At 40.8% G+C, this 19607-nt stretch overlaps 1 protein-coding gene across 4 annotated transcripts in view; it reads right to left on the minus strand.

Annotated features, from left to right (window-relative positions):
- Positions 1-613: 613 nt before the first annotated feature.
- Positions 614-19607, minus strand: part of FAM171A1 (family with sequence similarity 171 member A1) — an 88445-nt gene continuing 69451 nt past the window's right edge. For all 4 annotated transcript variants that reach the window (XM_056857399.1, XM_056857402.1, XM_056857401.1 and 1 more), the window contains 3 exons: positions 5045-5161; positions 3631-3745; positions 614-2366 (listed from right to left, as the gene is read on the minus strand). In XM_056857399.1, coding sequence (XP_056713377.1) covers positions 659-2366; positions 3631-3745; positions 5045-5161 — 1940 coding nt within the window. In that variant the 3' untranslated portion in view covers positions 614-658. The remainder of the gene's footprint in view (positions 2367-3630; positions 3746-5044; positions 5162-19607) is intronic.

Consider the following 19607-nt stretch of genomic DNA (forward strand, 5'->3'; position numbering starts at 1 on the left):
ACCAGAATTGGAGGAATCGCAGCTGACCTAAAATTCAGTTTGGTTTAATAAAAAAGGCTCTTCAATATCAAGAATTACTACTCAGTCTTCTTGGAAATAAAACTGAATTGCTGAGCAGACTATAGTAAAGATGTAAAATGTTTACAACTACCTTGTGAGTAAGTAAGAAAAGCATAGTTTAAGCAAAAAGGTTACTAAAAAGCAGCAATGCATAGCCTTCCTTTGAGATAATGCATATCTGTAGAATCAAGTGTCAAACTCTAATTTAAGATACCCTTTCAGTAGCATCATCATGATAAAGTTGAATTAAGAAAACATAATAAAGTTTCACATAGATCCCTTCCCAGGGAAATCTGAGGTCATAATCTGCCATACAACTTGCAAATATGTCCAAATGTCCTTGATGGCCGAAGTCAAGTAAACGTAGTAATAGCCACACTCTTATAAACTCTCTGTCGGAAGTGATCCTTGAATAGCCTTCAAAGAGTTATTTGCAACCATCTGCACAGTCCTTCTTTGAGCGTCCTTCCTCTGCAGTCCACCAGAGGGATGCATTTCCCCTCTGTTCTTCCTTCTCCAGTCAAACTGAGAACACCCACCCCCAAAAAATATTTGGCAATTTTATATTCCGAGGGGAAAAAATTGGATTTATGGTAGCTCACTTTAGATTGAAAGCCATGAGTGGTCTTTCCTCTCGCTTTTGCCAAGGACTTTTTTTATCTTCTCCTTGGTCGTCATCGTCGTCATCGTCGTCGTCATCATCATCATCATCATCACCAACAACTTCATTGTGGATAGTTATTCCATGTTCTGGACTGGTTAAAGGCTCTGGTGAGGTGTCTACAGTTCTTTTAATTGTTTCTTCCTGCAGGCTGGGTAACTGGCCACCCGTTCTTCTGCTGCCTCCTTCCAACAGACATCGCAGAGTACTGTCTTCTGGGCTGCACACTGCAGTTCCACATTCACTGCCACTTTGGTCCATATCATCCAAATATACAAGTTGTGTGTAAGAACTCTCTGGAACTTTTTGCTCTTTCTGCGGATGTTCTTGCACTTGTTGATGAAACTGCTGTAGTGACAAAGGATCTCCCCTTCCCTTTCGTGCCGATTTTGGCTCGTTCATGTCAACACCAGAATCCAAACTAGCATCATTGCTTCCATTCCTTCCAGCTCGTTGCAGGTCAATGTATGAATGTCTAACGTGAGCATTTGAACGCCCATCTAGAGAAACAAACCATGCTCGAGGATGAGGCAAAGGCTTACCTCCTCCTAATTCCATTAGAGCTTTCTCCGTCAGAAGCTGCACTTCACTATTCATTTGGGCCAAAGAGGCATCATTGAGTGATGCAGGAATGGATACTGATTCAGACATAGATACATTTTGGGGGCTCCATTCGCTTGTACCAGCTTCTTGCAAATGTTGTTGAGATATTGCTTGGGCTGCCAACTGTTGAGGCTGCATCTGTTGCTGGGAATGTGAAAAAAGCTGGGAATGAGGGCTTGACATTTCTGCTTGGAGTCTTTCGATATCCATTTGTTGATCAACCAAAGGTTGGCTAATGTAAGGATGTTCCCCAGGAAGTTTCATATAATGACCTGGGATGACTAACGTAGGCAACACTTTTCTGTAAACACTATCATTAACCTGATCAACAGAATTACAGCAGACCAGCTGGCCTGGCCGAGGGAAAGAAGTTGGTCTTTCAAGATGATCAACAGAGCGAGACATCATACATTCAGTGGGTCTGCAGTCAAGTAGTTCTGTTTCAGGGGCTGAAGGGATAGGGTACAGTTGTTCCTGAATGTTATATTTGCTTCCTGTAGAAAGATGGTTCATGGATGCTTGTTCTTGCTTTTCAAATAGAGGCCGAGACAACACTGCATTATAACTCCTCCTGTGATCTTCCTTGTTAGTGGTGTCGTATCCTTCTGATGTTTCCATAGATTTCCTTGGGTTGGTACCAAAAGCATCCACAGACTTAAGGTAGTCTTTCTGCAAAGTGTCACTAGAAGTATTATTCTTGAGAGACATCCTGCTCTGGTCCTTCTCCTTGTGGGAAAGCAAATCTTCTCGGGAACTAAATTCCTGTGAGGTGCTGTATGCGTGTTTGAGCATGGGAGTATGCATATCTGCTTCTCCACCAGGACACATTTTCTCCATGCGGACAGCCCCTAACAGTTCCTTGTGACCTGAGGATTCTGTGTGTCCATGGCTAGCAGCAGACAGACCACCAGGAAATTCTGATTCACGTCGTGAAAATACCAAGTTAAGATGGGACATAGAGGTTGACTGATCCTTCTTAGAACCAAGCGTTGAGGAAAGCTGCAGTTTCTTATGGCGTTGACGTGGTTTTAAGCACTTTCTCCTATTAAAAAATAATTAATATGTCAGTTGCTGAGATCAACACTAAGGCTTAGTAGGTAAAACAAGAACATTTAGTTTTATCTACTGTGATGCAGAATTGTTCTACTGGACTTATTATTTATTTAATAAGTGCTGCCTTTCTACCCAAATAGTCTCCAAGGTGGTGAACATTAAAACATTAAAAATAAAGTTATACATAAGGTATATATAAAAATAAGGAATACATAAAATATTTAAACAATTCAGTAAAATATATAGAGACATGCCACCCATAACACAACCAGAGAGGAGGGTCAGAGAGACACGGGGAGCAAACAAAACAAAAAGTCTTCATTTGTTGCCAGAAGATGATAGAGGGAGACAGATGAATCTCCCTGGGGAAGGAGTTTCAAAGTTATGGTGCCACAACTGAAAAGGTCCTTTCTTAGGTTGCCACCCACCCAGCCTCAGATGGTGGGGCATCCAAAGCATGGCCTCTAAAGATGACCAGAGTGGACAGGTAGGTTCGTATGAAATAGGGATGTGATCCCTTCCAGCAGAAAACAGACATCGTATAAGTGATGTCATGCATGGGATAGGAGATCATAAGGTCAACACAAAGTCCTTTTCTTTATTGGGGTTGGTATACAATTAGCTTCATTGCAGGCTACAATTGTTTTAAATAAATTGCAGAAGAAAGCCAGAACTACTTCTGTCTGCAGAAAAATGCCAAAACTTCCAATTGTTGGTCTTAAAATTAAAATTAACTTGTGTCTGTTCAGCATGGTAAGGATTCCTGTACAACAAACCTGTTTTACACAGAAGGAAATAATTAGAAAAGAAATGGAAACAAATGCTACTCTTTAAAAAAATTATGGTTTAGTATTCACGTTACAGCAAAGGCACTTGTAAATTGAATGGACACTGCACTGAAAAATAAATTTTACTAGTTTTTGATTTAAATGAAAGGTTTTGCTACTTTGTTTGCAATGGCAGCTTCCACTCAGAATTACATTTTTCACTATGATGTAGTGCAAAAATATTGAGGACTCATTCTTGCTTTACTTTTTGTTTTCTGGTTTTATGATTGTAGTAACTATTTATTTATTTTAATTGTAATCTGACTGCCACCTTTTTACCTTTGAAAAGGCCCTCAACAGTGTTGTTCTTTTTACAACGTATTACACATATTACAACTTGTTACACATATTAAGAGTTAGAGTTTTAATAAGCTTGTTTATGTACACTGTAATTACACAATTAAAGGTCAAAATGAGACATTTTACCTGCAATAGTACAAAAGAAGGCACAGTAAAACAAGAAGTATAAGTGTCATCCCTCCTAGAATTGCCAAAAGAATCACTGTGTGGTAAGTGCTTATGTCCTGGGGTGCACTGGGACCTAGAAGAGGAAAAAATGTAAAATGCTAAAGCAAATCCATTCAGCACTTTCTAATGGCTTTTTTAAAACTTTGAATGTATTTAACTAGTCCTGCTCAGCTCATGTAGATTCCAGGCTGAATCCAGTCATGAATCATGGCTTATCATGAGCTCAATTAAAAATTCCATTTTTGTCACCTGCTTGGGACTACATAAACAAGAGGACTGTCAAGTAAGGGGCAATGGTTGGTACGTCCTGTTCAGCCTCGTGGATCACAGGCTTTGCAGACCTGAGTCCCAATCCTGAGACGCTGTTGCTAATTGATTTCCAAGTTACACCGATATAGGGCTAAAAGCACAATCCTGAAGGGTGTGTGTGTGTGGATCCAAAAAAGGTGCCGCAGCCCTGCTGCAGCTTAAGGGGGTTAGGAATGCCCCCACATGCTGGCGCCCCCAGTAAAGCCCTGCTGGTGTGGCTGCGAGGGCCAGCAGCTTCTGGACACTGCCGTGTTTGCCCCCAGTGCCGGTGTAGATGCCACCTTTTTCTGTGATAAGGTGGCACCTGCGCCAGGTCACGCCAGGTCCTAAGGAACTTCGCCCCCCCTTCAGAAATGGGCTGCTCGTCACCATCCTAAGCCTTTGGAGCTTCAAAGTCAATATTTACTGACAATGGCAATATGTAGTATTAGTCCTCTTCTGCAAAAATGCCTTTGGAGGAGTTTGGCCTATACATGTTGACATGAGGTTGCATCCAGACAGCTTTTCCAGTTGATCTTGCCTAATTTCCCTGCCTACTACGGTTCCTGCCCCACTTGGCTTTTGTGCATACAGGTCCCATACCTGCCAGCACAGCCTTTTCGGTGGCCAAAGAGGACCCTTTTTTCACCAGCTAGCTGGATCCAACTCCTTGTGTTGTTCTACCACTGGGTCCTTGGTGAACAGGAAAAATTCAGCTTGCATTTCTAGGGCCAGAAGAATTAGAATTTATAAGCTCATTCCCCTAAAGACCAAAATACCCATTGTGCAGTGTGACTGTAGTGGATACATTTCTCAAGCAGGCATTTTTCTTTTTTGAAAAGGCATATCTTGTCTGCAGTGCAGTTTGTTCAAAGGTACCCATGTTAAATTGCAAAAGAAACAGAAAGTTCTTTTTAAAAATGCTTGTTTTTCAAAAAAACAAGGTCTGCTTAAGCTCCATTAAAGACGTTACCCGGATTTAAACTTTGTTTTCAGAATTCACTGATGCAACAGGATGAGCCATCCAAAAATACATAAATGTTTTAATTGTGAACTTTGAAGTTATTTCTGGAAAGAATTTTACCTGGATTAGTGGGTGACATAGCTGCAACCCAGTACCCCAGCTGAGGGGCAATGTACGTCCAGGTCATCTCATTTCCTTCTTGTTGTATGGCACCTAAAGTGCTCTTCAACCATGTCCCTGTAAAAACAGAACATATCAGTAGTACAATCAAGAAAGGCAACACTCCTGTGTGCTTTGAGAATACAGACCCACTAAGAAGATAAGTTTACACTGTTAAAGATGTTTTTGCTTTAAAACTTCATGAACTGAAAATGGCTATTAAAATGGGTTGCCTGGCTGCCATTTGGAATTCCGTTTGGAGAAAAATCCATCTGATGTTTATGATGCTATTATATTCAGTTCCTAAGTGTGTGAGCCAGTGGGGTAAATGCGTCTCCTATCCTACCACTCCACTGAGCAAAGTTTATTTATTAAAATATTTGTACCCCACTTTTCCTTCTGGCTCAAGTTTGAAGCCTTCATTTTAAGGAGGCTTACTCCACCTTTCGTTGGAGGAAGAGCCACTTAGGTTGGAGGAAGGCTCCTTAGATTGGAGAAAGGCTACCTGGAGGCTGGTTGGATTCACCCCAGTGCATATGCCAGTAGCAAACACCTCTTCTCGTATGGACCCATGTGCCAACTGAGATCATCCCAGTCAAGGCTTTTATCTGTTCTGTCCACTAAATTAACTCCACAGTTTGACTTGAAAAACTGAGATTTTTTTTCTGCCACTCCCACTCTCTGAAACATCCATGAAAAATCAAGGATTTTTTCTGCCACTCCCACTCTCTGAAGCTTAATCAATGTGCTGGTCTCCTCACATCATGTCTGCTTTAACCCTAACAAGCTTCCTGTATAGGCCAACCCGTTTCCTTGTTAACTGTCATAGCACACAAAAAAAGTATGCATAGCAGAATAAACAAGATGGAATTTGAAAAGCATATAATATAGCCATAAGTATCTTGAAACGACTACTGCTGAAAGTTAAAGGAGAAGGTGTCAAAGCAGGACTACAGCTGAACATCAAGAGGACAAAAGTAATGACTTCAGGAGAATTACTCAACTTTAAGGCTGACAATGGCCCTTACCTGGATGGCCCAGGCTAGCCTGATCTCCTCAGATCTCAGAAGCTAAGCAGGTCAGCCCTGGTTAGTATTTGGATGGGAGACCACCAAGGAAGACCAGGGTTGCTATACAGAGGAAGGCACTGGCAAACCACCTCTGTTAGTCTCTTGCCTTGAAAACCCCATAAGGAGTCGCCATAAGTCGGCTGCGACTTGACGGCACTTTGCACACACACAAGGTTGACAATAGGAAACTGAAATTGTTCAAGCCTTTCTATTCCTTGGCTCCATCATCAACCAAAAGGGAGACTGCAGCCAAGAAATCAGACGAAGATTGAGACTGGGCAGGGGAGCCATGAAGGAGCTAGAAAAGATTCTTAAGTGTAAGAATGTGTCACTGGCAACCAAGATCAAGTTAACGTATGCCATAGTATTCCCTATGGGTTTATGGGTGTGAAAGCTGGACAATGAAGAACGCTAATAGGAAGAAAGTAGATTCTTTTGAAACGTGGTGTTGGAGGAGAGTATTTCAGATACCGTGGACTGCCAAAAAACAAATCAGTGGGTTATAGATCAAATCAAGCCTGAACTGACCCCAGAAGCTAAAATGACTAAACTGAGGCTGTTGTACTTTGGTCACATTATGAGAAGACAAGAGTCACTGGAAAAGACAATCATGCTAGGAAAAGTTGAAGGCAGCAGAAAAAGAGGAAGACTCAACAAGAGATGGATTGATTCTATAAAGGAAGCCACAGCCCTCAATTTGCAAGATCTGAGCAAGGCTGTTAAGGATAGGACGTTTTGGAGGACACTGAACCATAGGGTCGCCATGAGTTGGAAGCAACTTGATGGCACATAACACACACACATCTCAGAAAAGCTCCCAGGAAACTATTTGATAATATCTCTTAGCTCTTTCAATTTAATTCATAGTGAACTTAACAAATCTAAATAAGACATAGGAGATCATTAATAGGCTAGCTAGTTTGACATAACCTCTGTATTCATTTGAATCCTATATCCACATTGTTCATCTTTCATATAGGAATTGGGCTGGATCCAGCCAGTTTTTCTGATGATGAAAAGGGTAATATGGGTCCCCTTTGTCCTTAAAAAAGACTATGCTGGGGATCATGGGACCTGCATGGACAAAAACCATGTGGAACTAAAGTTGTCGTAAGGAGAATTGGATGAATCTGAGCAAAAAAAACAAAACCCTGGCTGGATCCACAAATACACACCCTTTTAAAAATACAAAGTACAATATACAGGCCCCTTTTACAAGGCAATAAATGCAATTGCCCCAAGTCTCACACCAACATTTTATTTATTTAAGAATCTTTTAAGCATGCCATTGTGTCAAACAGACATTGTCAACATTAACAATAAAATCATATAAAAATAAAAACATCAATCAAAATAAAGCAAAAGAGAAACCCAGATAGCAAGGACTAGCCAATTAACAGAAGCCAAAAATCAGCCTACATTATACAGTCTCTGGAACAATCGTGTTTGGATGGCACCCAACACCATGTAATCTAATTAAGTCTGAAACAACTCATTTTTAAAAAGCTATCAGCTGCAGACTTTGAGTCTCTTCCAATATGCCTTGAAACATCTTTTATTTCCCCTATTTTTTATACTATATATCCATCCTGATAAAATTTTCCGGGTAACTTGAAAGCATACACAATATTTTGGTAAGTCTTTCATGTTTTGACAGTACACCGAAAAGTAAGAAAACTTGGGGTCATACAAGCATTCCTTGGGAGGGCATTCTAGAGCCTAGAAGCTACAACAGAAAACCCCCTTCCTGACCTCCTGTAACTCAGTGGAAGGTTTCAAATCTTGATTTAAGAGTTTAGATATAAGAACCTAAGAAGAGCCCTGATGGATCAGACCAGTGGTCTATCTAATCCAGCATCCTGTTTCACACAACGGACAACCAGTTGCCCTGGAGGGCCAACAGACATAGAAGCCAAGGCCTTCCCCAAACATTGCCTCCTAGCACTCGTATTCAGGGGTATACTGCTTCTCGATGGGCAGTTTTCCTTTAGTTACCATGGCTAATAGCCATTGATGGACCAATCTTCCATGAACCTGTCTAATTCCCTCGTCAAGCCATCACTGCTCATGGCCATCACTATGACCACTGGCAGTGAATTCCACAATGTAATCACTCATTGAGTAAAGAAATACCTTTGGCTCAGGCAACATACTGCTTTGAAGTCAAAGCCAGGACCTTGAATTACATCCATAATCAGATTAGTAACTAGTGAGGATGGAACGGTACCAGAATTATATTCTCCTTACAACGAGCACCACTTGCATTTTTAACAGCTACACCAACTATAGTTTCCGAGCACTCCTCAAAGGCAGCCCCATGTTGAGCACATTACCTATTACTATGGCATGAGAAACAGTGGCATGTCAAATTGACAACTTGGCCAATAGCCTAGATGGTGGGGCAATGGAGCACTCACCTCAGCTAATAGAAGTCAGGAATACTTATTGGCACTTCAAGCATTGATACCAAGTTTTAAGAATTGCACTAACGTGAGGTATCAAACAGAAAAATCACCAAACTGCATCATGGGTTGATAATTTCCTTTTGCCATTAACTAATTTAAACAATTCAATCCTATGCACATTTATTTGAACTCAGTGGAACTTACTTTTGAGTAAGCATGCATGGAATTAGGTTATCTGCCTGCTACTGGTCAAAAGTCAAGTAAAGGGGCAAAACACTTGGCTTCTTGGCACCTAACTGTAAACATCCAGGCATCAGGAAATATCTGACATTCGAGGCTTTGCAGAAACAATCCTGAAGCACCGAATGCAGTTAATATAGATATATATGACAGTGATTCCAAAAGATATTCAGGCTTGGATTGGTCAAAAATCTAGGGGAGGAATGGGTGTGTGTGTTTGAGGTTTAAAGCCATTGAGAAAAGAGCTATTCTTGCTATATAACCTTACTTAGGCAAAAAGGCACCTCAGAAATCATCAAAGGATAAACAGAAGAATGATTCAAAGGTATAGTGGCGTGAAGCTATTTATAAACTAAAAACTGTAACCTATAATCTTGAACTGTGACCCATGGTGGCAAAAATATTGTACTGAAATTGATTTGACCATCTTGGGGAAGGGGAAAGGCAATTTGTTTTCTGTTTCAAACGCCAAAATGTCTAGGACTATCTCTGGTGATGTGGTCTACAAAGTGATTCTTCTGCAGTGGAAAAAGGCTTTCTTGATCCACCATCACAGAGTGTCTCTGTCTTCCAAAGCTACTCCATTGCACAAATCAGGAAGGAGACAACACTAGCTAGCAAGCCATTTCCTCCCAGCTCCCAGTAAACTCCATAATCAGTCATCCCAATTAAGTCTATATGGTTCCTGTGGGGAACCTCCTTCTGCCAAAACCTAAGATGGAATTTTCTTATTATCACCAAGTTTATTTTAAAACATGCCAGAAAACAGATCCAAAGTTAAAAATAAAAGTGGGGCAAGAGCTATTAAAAGAAACCTTTATAAATCTTCATCTGACAGTTAACGTTTGAACCAACATGCTTCTTTGTCATTTTAACGTCCTAATGCTGGCTTCAAAAACTTGTTGGCCAAAAATATATTTAACTGATACCAGTTTGTTGCTTTTTATAGAATTTTCCATGGAATAGCAGCAGCTGTATTTTACAAGTTCAACACTGCTGATCATTTGGCTTCTGTAGTACCCAGATGAGGCAATGCTTTCTGATTCTGCTCCAAACATTCGTTATCAATATCAGGTCACATATTTTAAAAGTGATATAATTTCTGTGAGGTGATGGGGTTAACAGGTGACTTCCAGCCAGGGTATTTCCTCTTACCTCCCAAGAAGGAAAGGTTGTGCCTACCAGGTACTATTAGGGTTGCCAGCTCTGAACTGTGCAACCCCTGGAGATTTTGGGGCTGGAGCCTGAGGAGGGTGGTGTTTGGGGAGGGGAGGGACTTTAATAGGGTATAATGCCATAGAGTCTACCTTCCAACGTGGCCATTTTCTCCAGGCGAACTGATCTCTGTTGCCTGAGATCTCCAGCCACCCCTTGGAGATTAGTACCAGATGATATATATACACAAAGTGCAAATTTTATAAGCTACTGAGATGAAACAAGGACCATATACATGATACATACAAAGCACAAATATATACAATATGTACAATCTGCATAAAGCAGAAATGATTCCAAAGGTCTCAACAGAGTACCAGGTAAGTATTAGTATTGTAATCTTTGTGTATAAAGGCCATTATAATTATATGGCCTTTATACACAAAGATTACAATACTAATACTTACCTGGTACTCTGTTGAGACCTTTGGAATCATTTCTGCTTTATGCAGATTGTACATATTGTATATATTTGTGCTTTGTATGTGTCATGTATATGGTCCTTGTTTCATCTCAGTAGCTTATAAAATTTGCACTTTGTGTATATATATCATCCTGTACTGCTTTCCTAACCTCGTGGTATTAGTACAGCGGTGCCTTTTTTCTCCCCACCCCTTGGAGATTGGCAGCCCTGGGTACCATTGTCATCGAGGGCCTAAGTGTACCATTATCAACCAGCAGGGAGAGGGGTAAACTGAGTCAGGAATCTTGCGCCAGAATACAAGGAGCTGCATCTCACTGAAACCTCCTTTAAGTTTTCTGTTTAGTAACAGAAAGTATGAGCATATGGCTGTGCAGGGGCAGCCAATATGGGATAGGCTTCCAGGAACAGAGGGTTCTATAACCAGGAGGACCTAACAGTTATTGATATTTATTGAGGACGTAGACAATCTAGTTTTTCTTTGTAACTGATATTCTATACACTGATGACGGTTAGCTCTGAATAATAATCTGCCTGGCTGAGCTGCTGGAGGCGGCCACAAACTACAATATAGTAAGGCTGCTTCTGTTGCCGTGGTTACTCCCATGCTAGCAAGAGAACGTCTGAAGACCACATGAGGTTACTATAATGCTGTTCTCAATCCTGGTAGACTGCTTTTTGCTCTCTGCCGTCTATTGTGTCTAGGAGGAGCTCTTCAGATATGAAGCTTTGGCATACCACTACTTATATGGAATTGTATTTTTGATTCCGTTTTCCAAAGCCCAGCAGCAAATTTCTGAGGAAAATCTATTTAAATGTTTTCATTTTTGGGCACAACACAGGGCCTGGGGTTTGCAGTCTTAAGGCTGCCTAATCACTCAGCAACAATTTACACGTTCAAGCTAGTCCTCTCCCTCCCCTGTGTCACCTGTCTCCAAACTGCAGAGTATCAAGCGGCTTGCCCAGAGAGACATTTCACTGCCATTTTGACAAATGGGGAAACTGCCCACTATATCAGCAGAAATGGCTGCAAACTGCCTTCTTGTACTGGCTGGTTTACACTAAGGTGGTCTTCCCATAGTCCCACATACAGGAAGGACCATGAAGGGCTGCTATGTTTAGTTGACTGGCATGCTCTTCGATTAAAAATCTTTTGATCTACTAAGAAGGTAGCCCCAATCCTCAAAAAATAATGTTCATCATTCAGTACCTGAAGGTACAAAACAACCTGTAGGTGGCAGGCACCATACTGGAAGAGGCATTCCCTCTTCTTCTCATTCAGGAGGAAATACGTCACGAAGAAATGCCTGCTGCAACATCTAGAAATAAAGGATGTGGGGTGTTTTTAGGGTTCCCAACCTCTAGGTACTAGCTGGTGATCTTTTGCTATTACAACTGATCTCCAGCCGATAGAGATAAGTTCCCTTGGAGAAAATGGCCGCTTTGGCAATTGGACTCTATGGCATTGAAGTCCCTCCCCTCCCCAAACCCCACCCTCCTCAGGCTCCGCCCCAAAAATCTCCAGGAGCTGGCAGAGCTGTCACAGGCAGTCAGTCATATTTATCTGTTTAAAACCAAAGACCATTTATAAATACAAAAATGAACAAAAGCAAGATGCTCAAAAGGTGGGAAACATTAATGGGTTCATATTAAGATTTATTTGACTACTCCAAAGTAATAAGTGTATTTACATTATTTCTGTGCAATTTAATGCATTTAATTGCATATAAAATTTAAATGCATATAAAATGATAAATTGACTGAGAAATATAGTTAATCAGCTAAGATTTGTTGAGCTGGGTTACAGCTCCTTAAAAAGAGGCTGCTTCTGCTGTGCTAATGATTGCATATCTCAAACAGCTATATTGCTTGCGCTCTGTAAAAGAAGACTGAACCCCCTGACTAGCAATGTCTTTCCCATAGGGCCTTGCAAACAGCTGAGTGGGCTGCACCCCCTGCTAGCACATGTGGGCAGCTACCAAGGACTTCTGCTGCATACCACTACCCCCAAAGGAATTTCAGGTGCAAGTCAGTGACTCAAACTATATTTTTCAGGAATCCAGACAGAAGCTCACAGCTCTCAAAGTGGAAGGCACTCCCTAAAGAGAGATTTGTATTTGTTGCAGAAACCTTGAGCAAAACTAAGCAGCAAGAGAGAAAAACAGAAAGACAAAAAAAAAAAAAAAAAAAGGCAACAGGGAGGGGAGATAAAACCAATCTAGAGGCACAAATGAATGTTAGATAAAATAACAGCTATGGTTTGACCTGGTTAAAAAAGTCACGGCTCGTGAATCAGCCACACGTAAACCCACAAGGCAAAACCCAGCAGAGGTCCAGCACTTTCAAGCCCCACAGATTTCAGCAGGTAAATGCAAGTCTTTGTTTTAACATCATGTCACAAGTTTAAATCCTAAATATATACAACTGTTGTAAGTTATTACTCCTGTCTTTCATTCAATCTGTGTTGTCTTTATTCTACTCACTGATCAATATTTAAAACCCATTATCACATTAGTACACGTGCTTTTGGATGCTGAGCACATGGGCTCCAAATCCACTTTCCTTCATGCTGAGAGCCAGCAGTTGTCCGTCCACCTTTAGTAGTGGGCCATGTAGTGAGGTGGCAGGGTAATGTATGCAGAACTAGAAATCCATCCTGTTCTGCACACAAGGGTTCAAAACACAGACGTGTTACACTTTATGGGAGAAATCATAGCTCTGTGGTAGACAGGGTTGCCAACCTCCAGGTGGTGGCGGGAGATCTCCTCCTATTACAACTGATCTCCAGGCAACAGAGATCAGTTCACCTGGAGAAAATGGCCACTTTGGAAGGTGGATTCTATGGCATTACATACCCCATTCAAGTCTCTTACCTCCTTAAATCTTGCCCTCCTCAGGCTTCACAACCAAAATCTCCAGGTATTTTCCAACAAAGAGCTGGCAACCCTAGCGGTAGATCTTATGTCATGCATGCAGACTTTCCTAGTTAAAAGGATATAAGGCAACAGGGCTGCCTGATATACAGGGAGCTGGTATTAATTCAGAGTACTGGGAAGGGTAGAGAGCTCTGACCTTGTATAAGTAAGGTTTTTTTTTTGGTCTTAAGATCTTCCAGGGCTTCTCTAGCCATTTACAATATAGGCTTTAAAATATATATAAATATATCTCTGTTCTATCTTCCACTTTTCATCAGAGTGGACACTACTGATTGAACTGATTGGTAATTAAGTAGCAGTGAGTTTTTAATAAATAAACAATGACTGGACAAACCAATGATGCAATGAAAGAAGCCACAGGGAAAAGCACAACATTAGGTTTCTGACTACAAAATAATCTAATTACTTTATGTTTGGGGAAAATTGATACAAGCAAACTGCCAATAACAGCTAAGCCAGTATTCTTGGTTTATGCATTAGAATCTATCATGAAATCTTACAAATAGGGATTTTAAATCCCAACATATTCTAGAGCCAGTTTAAACATTTGGAAGGACAAAAGTGAACAGATGGTATAGCCCTCCATGTGACTTTACCACTGCAGAATGCATTAGGAATTACTGGTGGAATTATTACCCTTTGAAAATCCTGCAAGTGAAAAGCTAACATGCCAATGGTTATGTGAATGTACAAGATGATGTTGATGGAGAGCTAATGACTCACCCTGTTGCCAAGATGATACGGACTTGTGAAGACTATACCACATCATCCCTTAATGTTTGATGGCTACTGATGACTCTGATGATAGGCAACACAATGAAGTAAATAAAATTAGCCGGGTTCTTTGGCGAGGTGAAGGGGGGCAGGAGTTGCAAAGGTACAAAATCATGTAAAGCTAGCCTTTACTTCTATCATTAGGTTCATTTAAGTCTTGTTTTGTTCAATTATACAGCTGCACCATTTCTCTAATTTTGTAATCCAGTTTTGTTTCATTGTTGACAGCATGTGTTACACAGCTCTCTTAATGGGGTACTGCGTCTGGAGTCTCAATGAGAAAGGTGGGCTGTAAATGAAGAAAATGAATAAATTTCAAGTAAAGACGCTCAAGCCTGAAGGAATGAAAATAAAGTAGTTGCATGCTTCATTACAAATATTTATTTCTCTTTTCCTGGCGCTTCGAAGTCATTTTCCTGATGCAGAATTAACATTAGGGTAATATTTATTTCTCTTTAACTGTCATTTTAAACAAGTTCAAAACAAAGAACTAATCTGAGATGTGCCAAATGTTTTTATTAAGAGTTATATTTATCATGAGAAGGTTGGTTGACCTTTTGCCTGATTAGCACGAAAATGCTTTCGTCACAAGGCAGCATTTGTTTAAAGTAGGAGGCTATCAGAGGAGAACACGTTTCAAAAGTTCAAGACTAGAGGCTTCCCCTCTCAAATTCCCAGGGGATCTAACCTTTGTTTTGAAGTTACTAGGCAACACAAGAAATAAGCATACATGGTCCCAAGCTGTCTATTTGTTACTCTCTTCCCCATTCTCTGAGTGTTGTTGTGTCTCTATGCATGGCCTGTGGCCGGTTGGACACTTTTGGACACTGCTGCTATATTATAGCAAAAATCCAGTGGTTCAGCAAGACAAAAACTAATGCAGTGTCTTTCAGGATTCTGATAACGAGGGGCATCACAATCACACATGCAGTTCTGAAATGCGATCTGTATGATTTTTGCTAGACAAAAAGATTCCTTCCCAGAGAGTAATTGCTTTATTTATTACTAAAATCTAAGCTGAACTTTATATTTTTCTCCTTTGTCACTGCTGTCATTTTAGTCTACTTCTCCATTGTATGCGCAAATTACCTGTCTAATACTGAACAAAGGAACGCATCTCTTTTCTGTACTTAGTAATTCTAATTACATCTGAAGGAGGATGGAAGGCAAATTATACACACAGGTAGTTTCCTTTGTTTTAGCTCCCTATACTGCCTTTATTTTTTTTTTTAAAGGAATAGCAGAAGGAACTCAAGAAACATTATATATTATTCTGAAAATTACTACTTTATGGTAGGTGCAAAACCTGCTGGTTCTTTTTCTAATGAAAAACAGAAAAAATATATATGCAAAGGTTTTTTAAAGCCTAAAGTTCTTTACCATCCAAATTCAAATGTTACAGCCCTTTACCCAGACATTATTTTAATTTGAATCTAAAACTACAGAAGAAGTACAGCTTACTGGTAGAGCATCCATTTTGCATGTCACCAGGTCAACTCCTGGTAACTCCTATTTTAAAAAGGGGGTACCCCAAATGTATGATGATAGTTATAGTCGGGAAAATATACAATAATGGATTTTATATAAGAACACTCCAATGGTTTGTAATTTTTATCCACATGTACTAAATATTTGTTCTTTTCAGCAGATGTTTTACTGTTACTTGCATAAGGTTTATGCATATACATTTGTTGCCAGCTAGGTAATCGATAAATTCACTGGGCAACTTGACACTGACATTTTAGTCTTATTTGCGTTGCTTGTTTTATTATTTATTTTAAAGTGAATATTATATCTTTCTTTTCCAGAGGGGAAGCTACACTCATCTGTTGCAGCGAAACCAAACAGGAGTCTTGTGGCACCTTAAAAACTAACATTTGGTCAAACTGATTTTTCTGTAGGCCTTGGTCTTGGAGCAGGATCATATGAGAAGGCTGTCCAGGTAGGGCTGAATATGAATTCCCTTTATGCAGAGACTTACTACTAAAGCTGCTGCCCATTTCAGAGCCTGCACGGCTCAATGGCTGTTCTTGTGTAGCTGTTGCTGAAGGAGGAGAAGGGCAGGCCCTTTTGCCTTGCTGCCAGGGAATGAATGCCTCTGTTTCTCCCTGCAGCATCTTACGGAGCAGACAAGGAAGCCACTGAGGCCATTGCTATGGCTGAGCAGAGGGCTTGGAAAAACAGAAAGTGAAAACAGTAGAAAAGAAGCACCCTTTCTCACTCACTTTTGGGCAAAGAAGAGCAGGAACACACAAAAAGAAACAACCTAAGAGCTCAATGAAGTAATGTTCAGCTCTTTCCTTGCCCTGCTCTCAGGAAGAGTCAGAAGGACGGTGGGAACTTCCCTCCCCAATGGAGACAGAAGGAACAATGCACTTCCTGCCTCCAGGGATTGTGGGGAGAAGAGTATCCAACTGTCAGAGGGTCCTCCTCTCTTCAAGTGCAAAAAGCATTAAAACAATGAGATAAAAAAGTACGATACCAAGGTTGAAGAAAGCTCTCCTTAGCCCTATGAGAGGTCCTGCCAGACACAATAACGCATAACTCCCATTGAAAACAATGGAATGTAGATAATTAACGGTGGGTGTAAGTCACATTGGTTTCAGTGCAGCTTAGACATGTCTACCGTTTGCTAAGATACACTACTCACCACCAGTACTCTCTTCCTAACGGTTGTGTTCCATGTGGTAGTGTTCTGCGTTCACTGGCTCACTTTAGACAACATGTTAAACCACTGTTTGTGCTAACCGTAACTTAAAACTTAAGCAAAACTATAAATAGAGAGCATTTCTATTTTTCTTTTCCATTCCCCAGCATTCAGCTGATTAAATTTGTATGTTCACTCCTTCCTCCATGGTGCAAAAGCCTCTGGAGGCAAAGTGATGGCCATAATTATGGTATCACAATTCAAGCACTTCAAATTCATTTCAATACAAGGTTTCCAATTCTGGTTTGCAAGCCAATCACAAGCTAAAGTTTGCCAATTCAGACTGTCTTATCCATATTTTGGGGTGACATCTGTATCAAGCCTCTGTGTCTTTCTTTGGCAGATGGCCCAGCTATAATCGATATTATGCAAATGCAGGTTTTTAAATTCTGTTCAGCAATGAAATTAACTGAAATGTCTGCATTCCTTGCTCTTACTCTTTTCCAGATACACGGCAATAAAAAAACACAACCCCAAAGCTGATCTTTAACTTTCCACACTATGTCATGTCTGCGTCTATGCAATTATATGTGTGTCCTTTACAATGTATGTAGCTGCTGCTCATTTTGGGTATCTGTCATTTCTATAGCAACACAAAGCTAATTCTTTCGAAGCGATTATACCATAGTCTTTGGAGAGGGTAGGGTTTGTTTGTTTTTTAATTCTGCGAGAAGCATTTAACCTTGGCATTGTTTCTAAAGCAGTAGAGGTTGTCTAAAGCAAACTATCAGAGGTCTCTTAAATAGCATCCAAAAATAATAAGCTGCATGAACTAGAGGCCTAATTTCCTTTCTGTAGCTTGGAAAACAATACTTGCATAACGAGCAACCTGATCTGTTGTTCACCATGAGGCTCTGTGCAGCCAATAATTTAGCTATACTGCAGATACACCGACTGGATTAAACTCTAGCCATCAAGAACACAAAAACAGTTTGCGTGCTATAGATCCCTGTCGTTATCTTTTGTTGCTGCCCTTTGCTTCAGTTGTCCCCTTCCACAACCACTTTTCCTTGGACATTTGTGCACCTTAAAGTTGGGTGCATCTGTTAAAAGTTCTTGAGCTGAAAACGGACAATTGAAAGGAGTCTGGGAGAGACATCACTTCTCAGGGTATGCAGGAATATTTCTGTTATCCTATGATAGCTCAGATCAATTATAGGTTGGAAGTTTCTTTGAAACAGCACAAACATCTGCAAATTGTACATACTCTACACACCATCAGCAGCAATGCTTCTGAAAAAGAAAAACAGTCACCTATCCTCACTTTGGCACAAGGGCATCATACAGCAGGTCAGAGGGAATAGAGACTGGGTGCCATTCTAGGCAGGACTACTCAGAATCCTATTGCACTGTTGGTCCAGCCTCTTTATGAAGTTCATTCTGGACAGCATGTCCACAAAATCCTTCATACTCCCTCCCCTGCTCTTCTCACCACAGGAGGAAGCAGTGTGCCACCCTGAGGTCCTCTCCTGATCTCTCCTGTGAGAATCCTGGGGAACGGAAAGTAATAGCTGACATTTGTAGGTTACACACATTTAACAGCGAGCTACTAACTACACACATTGATTCCAAATGTCAAATATAATTCCAGCACTTACCAAGATTCAGTCTCAAACCCTTAGTGCTGAAGGAGTGTAGATGAGGAGCACCTTGCTTTGTAAAGCTAAAAATAATCCCTTAAGGCACTCTTCTGCCTGACACATTACAATCAGTTTGAATTAATATATGGTTGGTTTCAATTTATTCAGGGGAGACACGGAATGGTCCCTCCACACAGAACTCAGCAAACAAAGCAATGTCCAGGATGTATGCTAACTAAGTGTTCAGGGAAAGGCGGAAGCAAGCTAAAAATGGTACACAAGAAACGGCACTTAATTTAAATTAGAAACAAAAGCCGCACAAAAGCAAAGCAAAAGTTTCCTTTCCTATCGAGGGTCAAGGAAACCAAGCAATGCCAAATCCTCTGACGGATGCTAAATTATATCTCATTCTCACAAATGTGCTCCCCTATCACTAAAGCTCCACACAAAGCCAACAACTTCTGCTGGCCAGAACAACAAACTTCTTTAATGGGACCCCTGGTGGGAAATGTCACATTTTATTCAACTGTAGGCAACCAAGGGTGGAAGTAGCACATGGGACAAAATTTGCTGAATCGAATGATTCTCAAAGTGCAAAGAGGAGCTTCTGAAGCAAGAGTCAGGACAGATAAGAACTCTTCCCTGACCACAACTGGAGTATGTTTTGACTGAGCCAGGAGACCAAAACACACCAAGGATTCCCAACTAGCGCAGTGGTTATTAGAATGCTGGACTCTGCCATGGAAGCTTGCTGGGTGATCTACAACAAGTTACATACTCTCAGTCTAACCTACCTCACACAGTTGCTGTGAGGATAAAATGGAAAAGGGGAGAATGTTAGAAGCCACTTTGGTTCCCCACTGGGGAGGAGCTGTGGCTCAGGTCCCAGGTTCAAGCCCCAGCATCTCCAGTTAAAAGGATCAGGTTGTAGGCGAAGTGAAAGACCTTGACCTGAGATCCTGGAGAGCCACTTCCAGTCTGGGTAGACGATATTGACCTTGATGGCCCAACAGTCTGATTCAGTATAAAACAGCTTCATATGTACATATAAGCTATCAAATAAAATAAAATTAAGTAGAAAATAAAATTAAAATTTCATCGGATCACGCAAAGGCAAGACCGTTCACCCCACTAGCCCCCAACAAATCAGTTTATTCCGTTTCAATCATGATGGGC

The sequence above is a fragment of the Euleptes europaea genome, chromosome 11, assembly GCF_029931775.1.
Source record: "Euleptes europaea isolate rEulEur1 chromosome 11, rEulEur1.hap1, whole genome shotgun sequence".
Classification (NCBI taxonomy): domain Eukaryota; kingdom Metazoa; phylum Chordata; class Lepidosauria; order Squamata; family Sphaerodactylidae; genus Euleptes; species Euleptes europaea.